At 48.9% G+C, this 9416-nt stretch overlaps 1 protein-coding gene across 1 annotated transcript in view; it reads right to left on the bottom strand.

Moving 5' to 3' along the window:
* Positions 1-257: 257 nt before the first annotated feature.
* KIF14 (kinesin family member 14) overlaps positions 258-9416 on the bottom strand; it is a 109935-nt gene continuing 100776 nt past the window's right edge. Inside the window, exon 29 of the mRNA XM_075002959.1 lies at positions 258-643. Within this exon, the coding sequence (XP_074859060.1) occupies positions 258-643 (386 nt within the window). The remainder of the gene's footprint in view (positions 644-9416) is intronic.

Genomic DNA, 9416 nt, shown 5'->3' with positions numbered 1-9416 from the left:
ATATAATCCCTTCTGGATTTACATTTGTTTCAGTGCAATTCAATGTACCATATCTTCTTGTGCTTGCAAATACTTCACTTTCACACAACATTGTCCATGTTCATGATAAAATTACCAACACATTTAAATTTTCTGATGTATTATTTTTCCTTCCCAAACTAAAAGACTGAGATGCTCTCCTTCTCTTTTATTAAAAATACAACTCAATGTTTACTTTTTCCAAGATGCAGGAGTCCAATACATCTAATGCCTTAATGTTATACCCACTGTATCCCACTGGGAGAAAGTCCCCCTGAACTTGTAGCTGACGGCTGAAGTGTATATTCACGTTTTGGAACTCCTTTCTGTTTCCAACTAGATTCACCAGGTTCAAGCAGTTTTTCTTCAGTCTTGGTATTTTGCATACGTATTGTCTGAGATGCCAATGAATTATATCCTTGTTCAAGTTCAAAACTTCTAATTAGCACCTTTGCTTTAGAATCCAATTCAGAAGTGACAACAAAAGATGTGGTTATTCTCTGGGTAGGACTGTCTGCTGAAGCAGAAGGTAAGATACATAAATTGTAGTAATTATTAACATGTCCAGCTAAGAGGCAAATCTTTTCTGTATAGGTTTTGAGCAGAGCTGTGTTCCTGTATGATCCTGTGAAATACAAAAGCAAAAGAATCAATTCTACTACTTTGCTAAGCAGCATGTTACTTCCACACACATCTTTTCTTTTAGTTCAGTTAGGAACAATAACGTGTATTGAAAGTATGCTAGTAAATCTACTGTGAGCCTATTAACTTAACAGGAAGAGTTTGTTGGGAAAATAACTTCAAGACTTGGCCTTGTAGTCCCAGGCTAACTACAAGATACATCTACAATCCTAAAGAAGCAAGCTGGAGTTTTCTTTAACAATGACCAGCAGTGAAATGACTGAAGTTAACATTTAGTATTGTTTTAAGTTATGTTTCAGAATCAACAATCAATTAATAGAAATGGATAAATATATTGTTTTACTCTCTCTGTAGACTCAGTAGGAAGCATCTGTTTGGTTCACTATTCGTAAAGATCTTTTCTCAGCCACATGTATAAATGAAACCTAATTGTTTTTGTGAAAATCTTTAAATTTTTCAAGAAACACAAACAATGCTAATATAATTCATGAGATCAACCAAGAGTATCAAGGAACAATCATTTTAATGTGCTTATCTGTGCCTTGTCCCTTATCCTATATCTCACATAACAGATAAGGAAGCCCTATGGTAATCAGGTCACGTGCAACCAGAAAGTTGAATATACAATGCCAGTGGTGGTAACTGACTTAAAACTCTCTCTTATTAACAGTGAAGTGCGGGAATAAATACTTCAAATTCTTTTAAAGGTGACTTGCTTCTTTATACCTGAAAGTGTTTTTTCCAAAAAAGAGTTTCTCTCTTGCTTGCTGTCACCTTAGAAATTCTGGTCTAATATACCTTTTTGCTGAAAAGCACTACTGGTGACTAAAGAACTCGAACATTTATGACATAGTGGCTATTAAAAGAAAAATTCTGTTCATGGGTGGGGACATTACTGAAACTGTTTAGAATTATGTTATTTTTAAAATTATTTAACTTGAATGCTCAACAAACAATAGGAAGAGAAGATTTCATTAAAGATTCAGCATTATGTTCTTTTGGGTAAGGGCTAAGACACTAACCACTTTCAGAAAGCATCAGAAACAAGGAAGGCACTTATAGCCATAGGAAATGGTTACTAACTGTAACTGTGGTTCTTTCAGATGCAATTCAGACATGTATTCTATTTATGTGTACACACACCCAGCTCATCAGAGATGTAGTTTGGCTGGCAGCTCCCATAACTGGAATTGCTTATCCCTCCTGTGGCTACATGGAGCAGCACTGCTCTGAACCTCTCTTAGCTACTTTGCACCAGACACCCAGAAACAAGATTCTACTGAAGAGAGGATTGAGGAATACATGTCTGCATCACTTGATTTATATATATGGAGATAGACATCTAATAGAGCTGGAAGGGACCTTGGGAGGTCATTGAGCCCAGTCCCCTACCCTCTTGGCAGGAATGAGCACCATCCCCCCATTCCCCCCACTTGTCCCAGACCCCTAAATGGACCTCTCAAGGATTGAACTCACAACCCTGGGCTTAGCAGGCCAATGCTCAAACCACTGAGCTATCCCTCCTCCTCTATAAGAGGGGGAACCTGCATCTGAATCAGGAACCTCTTGATCTACAGTCAAATACTCTACCACCAAGCTATTGAAGAACCACAGTTACAGTATTCTACTTAGGTGACCTACAAGCACTAACACCCCCACTGCTAGAAGGACTGCAGTATCTTCTTACCAAAGCCTGCATCTGCCCTGAAAAACGCAGTTGTGGTATAATGGTTCATTAGCATACTGACAATCATAAAGCAGCCCTGCAAGTGTCCAGTTTGGAAATGCCACTGAGAAATGCTACAGGTATTTCTTGCACCTTCACAGAATGAGCTTGCACCTGCTGAGGGGCACAGATGAAGCTATTTCATACGCAGTCCTGACGACAGATATTACGCACATGGATATCATTTGTGAAGATACTACTTGACTCTTCACACAATCTGTGCATATGACACAAATGAGGCAAAGCACAAAACAGTTTAGTCCTGTCCAGACAGGAGGTTAGATGTTGGCTGACAAAGGTGTGGAGATGCTGCTTCTCTATAGGTGAATGTGACATAAGAAACAATACAGGTAAATAGTTCACCTGGTTCAAATGAAAGAGAAACCACTTTGATAAAAAATTTGGTTGTGGCTATCAAGTCTGTTTGTCTTTGAAGAATTGTGTAGGAGACACTGCCCTCAGAACCAGCAACTCTCTCATTCTCCATGCAGATGTTATTGCTACCAGGAATGCAGTTCTCTAACACAATAGCACAAAGTAACAAGATGCCAGACAATTGAATGGAGATCCCATTAAGGCTAAAAGACTCAATCAAGGTTCCACATAAGAACAGCCTCCCAGATCGGAAGGACCCAGAGGGATGTAGACCAAAGGAGAGTTTTTTAAAAATTTGATACCATGACATTGAAGACTGTTCTTCTCTGTGCGGTGGTGGTGAAGATGCAGCAGTACAGAGTATCCTGAACAAAATCCAACCAACGCTCATCTCCTCAGGCTTGCAACCAATGCAAAACTGACTTCCAGTGAATAGGCCATCGTGGCAGAGTATTTTATACTGTTAAGGGGGAATTTTTAAAAAGCCATTGAACACAACTCTTCTACCTCATTCAGCTGTGCTATGTGATGCAAGGAGCAGAGTGCAGGCTACAAAGTGTAGCCCTAGTTCTGAGTAAGTTGGGATAGAAGGGAAGCAGTCTGGGTGAATAGATAGGTTAGGTTAGAGAAAGAGAAGTTACTCACCGTAGTAACGATGGTTCTTCGAGATGTGTCCCCGTGGGTGCTCCAAGATAGGTGTCGAGCTCACCCCGGCGCCGCAGGTCGGATCTTTTCAGCAGTTTCTGCCAGACTGCGCATAGGCTGGCGCGCGCCGCTCCCTTACGCGCTCCCAGCCACGTGCGCGATCCGGTCCCCACCAGTTCCTTGACCAACCGCCTCGGATGCTCCTGAAAAATACTAAACAGAGATCCGAAGCGGGGAGGATGGGCGGGTGGTGGAGCACCCACGGGGACACATCTCGAAGAACCATCGTTACTACGGTGAGTAACTTCTCTTTCGTCCTCGAGTGTCCCCGTGGGTGCTCCACGACAGGTGACTACCCAGCAGTAACCCAAGATAGGAAGTGGGTAATCGGTTTATGTGCAGCTTGTCCCCGAGAGGACCGCTGTCGAGAGACGGGTATCCTCTTGGAATACCCTGTGAAGGGCATAATGCTTGGCGAAGGTGTCATAGGATGACCAGGTCGTCGCTCTGCAAATGTCTTTTAGCGCAATGCCCTTGAAAAAGGCTGTTGATGCCGCCAGTAAAGGAGTCTAAGTTCATAGCACATTTTTATGCAGGATACGATGTGCTTCGAGATTCTCTGCGAAGAGAGACCTTCTCCTTTTGATTTGGGAGCGAGAGAGACTAGGAGTCTATCCGTTTTCCGGAAGGACTTAGTCCTGTCTATATAGAAAGCCAGTGCCCTCCTCACGTCCAGGAGGCGTAGGCGCGCCTCTTTGTTGGAGTTATGAGGCTTTGGATAAACGAGGGTAAAATAATAGGTTCGTTAATATGAAACTCTGAAGAAACTTTGGGAACAAAGGCTGGATGCAGCCATAAGGTTACCGCCTCCTTGGAAATTACTGTGAAGGGTGGCGATGCCATAACTGCCGCAAGCTCGCTCACCCTGCTAGCTGACATGATCGAAAGAAGGAAGGTCATCTTTATCGTAAAGGAGACGGAAGGAAACCGTGGCTAAGGGTTCAAATGGTGGTCCCGTTAGCGCATTAAGCACCAGGTCCAAGCTCCACGAAGGTGGAAGCGGTTTCCAAGGGGGTATAGGTTTACCAGCCCTTTGAGGAACCTGGTAACCATGGGATGGGCAAACAACGTATGCCCTTCCTCTTCACGTCTTAAAGCCGATATAGCGGCAAGGTGGACCTTCAAGGAGGATAGGGAGAGTCCCCCTCTCTTGAGGTCCAGTAAACACTCTAGTATTACAGGTATAGGTGCAGCAAGGGGGGCTAATTGCTTGGTAGAACACCATGCAGTGAATCGAGTCCATTTTTACTTATAGGTCTTCCTGGTGGAAGTCCTCCTGCTACTTTCTAGGACTTGTTGCACTCCCTCCGTACATGTGCTCTCTAGGGAGCTGAGCCATGGATTAACCATGCTTGCAGTCGCAGGCCTCGGGGGTGTGGATGCACTATGGACCCCGGGCTTGCGTGAGCAGATCCGGCGCCACGAGAAGGGGCATTGGTGGACGGTCCGACATGCACAGGAGTAAGGGGAACCATTGCTGTCGATCCCACGTTGGGACTACTAGGATCATTCGGGCTCTCTCTCTCCTGGCTTTCTGCAAGACTTTGTGGAAAAGCACTGTGGGAGTAAATGCGTAGAGCAGGGGGCCCCTCCAGGAGATCGCGAATGCGTCCCCCAGGGACCCCCGTACCAGTCCTGCCCTGGAGTAGTATTGTGGGCACTTCTTGTTGTGTTGAGTGGCAAAAAGGTCTATCTGGGGAAATCCCCATGCGTGAAAAATCGGTCGTAGCAGATCGGAACAGATCTGCCACTTGTTCGTGAGTGCGAAGCGCCTGCTCAGCTGGTCTGCCTTCACATTGTGAGCGCCTGGTAAATACAAGGCTTTCAAGGTTATATTGTTGGCGATGCACCAGTTCCACAATCGGACTGCTTCCACACATAAGGCACAGGACCGAGCTCCTCCTTGCCGATTTATATAAAACATGGTGGAGGTATTGTCTGTACTGATCCCGACTACTTGCCTTGTATATGGTCTCAAAAGTGTTTGCAGGCGTTGAACACTGCTCTGAGCTCCAGTATATTTATGTGCAGTGACTGTTCCATGGAGGACCACAGTCCTTGCGTCACCTTTTCGCCCATGTGTGCTCCCCACCCTATGTGGGAGGCGTCGGTAGTGAGAAAAACAGATATTTGTGGTTGGTGAAAGGGCACCCGTTAGCATGTTCTTGGGGTTCACCCACCATTGCAGGGATCTGCGCACCTCTGTCGTGGGCGACACCACCCTGTGGACGGTGTGTGTTGCCGGTTTGTAGACGCTCACCAGCCAGTGCTGCATGCTGCGCACATGCAATCAGGCGTTCTGTACCACAAACGTTGCTGCTGCCATGTGGCCCAGCAGCTGTAAGCACGTCAGAACTGGCACCGTAGGGCTGAAGGTGATGACTTGCACGAGGGAACCAATGGCGCGAAAGCGGGCATCTGGTAGATAAACCCTTGCTGTGATGGAATTTATACGTGCCCCTATGAACTCTATGTCCCGTGCAGGGTTTATCTTTGAATTTGCCAGATTGATGACCAGGCCCAGCGAAGAGAACGTGTCTGCTGTGAGGCGTATCATGCAAAGTACCTCCTCCTCTGAGGCCCCTTTCAGTAGGCAGTCTTTTTTTTTTCCCCCCCCAGATATGGGAATACAAACACCCCCTGTCTGTGCAGGTAGGCTGACACCACTGCCATGGTCTTGGTGAAGACTCTGGGGGCCGAGGAGAGGCTGAACGGCAGAACCTTGTACTGAAAATGTTCTTTGCCTACCATAAACCGGAGAAAACGCCTGTGAGCCGGGTGAATAGTTATGTGGAAATACGCGTCTTGTAAGTCGAAGGTTGCGAACCAATCTCCATCATCCAGTGCTGTAAGTATAGAGGCGACTGTGATCATCCGAAAGTGATGATTGCGCAAGTACCAGCTGAGGCCTCGAAGAGCTAGGATGGGCCTCCAGCCTCCTGTCTTTTTCTCTGTGAGGAAGTATCTTGAGTAGAACCCTTTCCCTCGGAGTTGCTCCGGCACTCTTTCCACTGCCCCTATAAGCATAAGATGGCCTACCTCCTGCTTGACTCTCACTTCGTGGGAGGCATCCTTTAGGTGGGGTCTGGGTGGAGGTCGTGGCAGTGGGAGTGATTGGAAGGGAATCGCGTAACCCATGGCTATGATCTCCAGTACCCATTTGTCTGTGGTGATCTTTTGCCACTGGTCGTAGAATGGTCGGAGGCGATGGTGGAACAGTAGCTTCGAATGACATTGCGCAATGGTAGTGATAGTGCAGCCCTCGATTTGTGTGTCAAACTTGTGGCCTTTGGCCCTGCCTCAAGGACGCACAGCTCTGCTGAGAACGTCGCCTGGGAGTTCTGTACTGTTGGTGCTGTTGATGTCGCCCTTGCTTGTAGCCCCTGTGGTACTGGGGACGCTGTGGTTGATACTGCAAACAGCTTCTGCGTGTCAAACGGGAGATCAATGATCTTCGCCTGCAGATCCCTCGGGATACCCGATGTCTGGAGCCAGGACTCCCTGCGCATGACCACTGCCTTAGCTGTTGAGCGTGCTGCCGTATCAGCTACGTCTAGGGCGATCTGAACTCCTGTCCTCGAGGCTGCGTAGCCTTCTTGCATGATGGCCTTGAGCACCGGCTACTTCTCCTCTGGAAGCAAGTCCATGAGGGAAGTCAGCCTGGAGTAGTTGTCGAAATTATGGTTCGCTAGATGCGCTGCGTAATTCGCCATTCTCAACAGTAGGGTAGAGGAGGAGTAGACCTTTCTGCCGAACAACTCTAGTTTCCTGGCAAGTTGTCCGTTCCCCGTCTTGTACTGAGAAGTTTTCGACCTCTGTTGAGACGATTCCACCACCAGAGAATTTGGTTGCAGGTGGCTGAACAGGAACTCCATGCCCTTCGTCGGGACGAAGTACTTTTTATCCGCTCTCTTGTTTATAGGCGGAGTGGAAGCAGGGGTCTGCCATATTGTGGTGGCAGACTCCATGATTGCTTCATCAGCAGAATAGCTATTTTGGAGGAGGCCGGAGGTCTCAGGTTTTTAAGGAGCTTATGTTGTTTCTCCTGCACCTCTGCTGTTTGGATGCCTTGCGTGAAGGCCACCCTTTTAAACAGCTCTTGGAACTGTTTGAGATCGTCCAGAGGATGGACGTCCCCTGGGGCCGTGGCCTCGTCAGGGGAAGATAGCGAGGAACCGCTAGGGTAAGCCTCTCTGGACCCTTCTGGGTCCTGTTGACGGTGATACATCCTCTCGCTACATACTTGCGGGGGAAAATCTCGGGGTTCCAGAATCAACTCTCCCTGAGATATCTGCGTGTACGTCCCCGTCCGCGATTGCCCTCGGGGATATTGAACCGTCTGGGGGGATCTGTCCCTGGGAGTATGCCTATGGTGTCTATGCCCCGCGTGATAGGGTCGACCATGGCAGCACGGGCACTGTTCCGGAGATGGAGACCTGGACCACTCTGGAGGCGCATACCCCCTGTGTATGGGGGAGCGAGATTGTCTGGGTGATTGAGATAATAGAGAGACTGATTTGTGGCAGTACTCCAGGGGTTCAAAGCCCAGGAAGGGCGATGGTGGTCCGAGCCATGGTGATGCTGGCTGTAGGAACGGGGATGGGGGCTCAGGGTATACTGGAAGTGACCCCTGCCGCCTCGTTGAGTCCGCAGCATAAGTGGAGGGCTTAGAGCGAGTAGCCCTGCAGCCCTGTCTGGAGAAGGGCTGCGGTGCCGGGTTTTCTGTGCTGCCTTTCCCCTCCCCTGTGGGGCTGGCTCCGCCCCTTTCCACGTCAGGGATCTCGGCTCTGCTATCTGCGCCACGCTCGGCACGCTCCGCTGCGGTGCCGCGCGGATCATCTCCCCCGGTGCCTGCAGGCCGCGTGGCTGCGAGCTCTGCACCGCCAGTTCCCTGGGGTCAGTGCCGCTAGCTGCGGTGCAGCCGGTTCCGCCGCTTGCCTGGCCGCCACCCTGCCCGCGGTGCGGGGCGGTTGTTTGATTATCGGAGGCTCAGCCTCTGCCACGTGCGTCTCCGCGCCGCCGCCGCTCAGCTGTGACTGCGGCTGGGGGCTATACACTCCACCCATCCCACTTGCTGTGGCTGCCGGCAGGGATCGGGTTGGTGAAAGCTCCCTCCGTTTTTGCGCTGATGGGGTTAGGGAAGCAGCTTTCCTTATGGGCCCCTGTGGGTCCCTCCTGCTGAGGCCGCTCCGGCGCGTCTGGCTGGAGGACCTTGTCAAAGAGCAGCATTTTCAGCCGCATCTCTCTGTCCTTCCTTGCTCTGGCTGTGAGCTTTGCGCAGAAGGAGCATTTCTGGGTGACATGAGATTCCCCGAGGCACCTAATGCACTGACTGTGCCCATCGGAGGCCGGCATTGTTTCGTGGCAGGACTCACACTTTTTGAATCCTGAAGAGGACATTGTGGTGAGTCTTTGAGTTGTTAATAGGGTACTTAGCACCTTCTCTGTGCCTGTTCCCCTCTCGGACTCAGCCTGCTGCGGCAGGAGGCCTAATGGCCTTACGTCCCCGGGCCTCCGCTGCTCCGCTTGCTACTAAGGCTGTAAAACTTTACTTTTTACTCTCTTTTTTTTTTTTTAAAAACAACAACAAGCTAACTTAAGCTAAAGACTGAAAAAGAAGCTCTAAACACTTTAAAAACATTAAATACGCTAACTCTGGCCATAGCCTGAGTGGATTCCGTCTGCAGCCGATGGCGGTTAAAGAGGAACTGGCGGGGACCGGATTGCGCACGTGGCCGGGAGCGCGCAAGATAGCGGCACGTGCCGGCGCATGCACGGTCCAGCAGAAACTGCTGAAAAGATCCAACCCGCAGTGCCGGGGCGACCCCGACACCTATCATGGAGCACCCACGGGGACACTCGAGGAAGAAAAAGTAGTTACCCACCCTTGGTAAAAAAACAAACAGTTATTCCACCCTTTTAATTGTTCTTCAAGATGCGTTGTTCCCAT

Source organism: Carettochelys insculpta, chromosome 9 (assembly GCF_033958435.1).
Source record: "Carettochelys insculpta isolate YL-2023 chromosome 9, ASM3395843v1, whole genome shotgun sequence".
In the NCBI taxonomy this organism is placed as follows: Eukaryota; Metazoa; Chordata; order Testudines; family Carettochelyidae; genus Carettochelys; species Carettochelys insculpta.
This window is presented reverse-complemented; position numbering and strand designations above follow the sequence as displayed.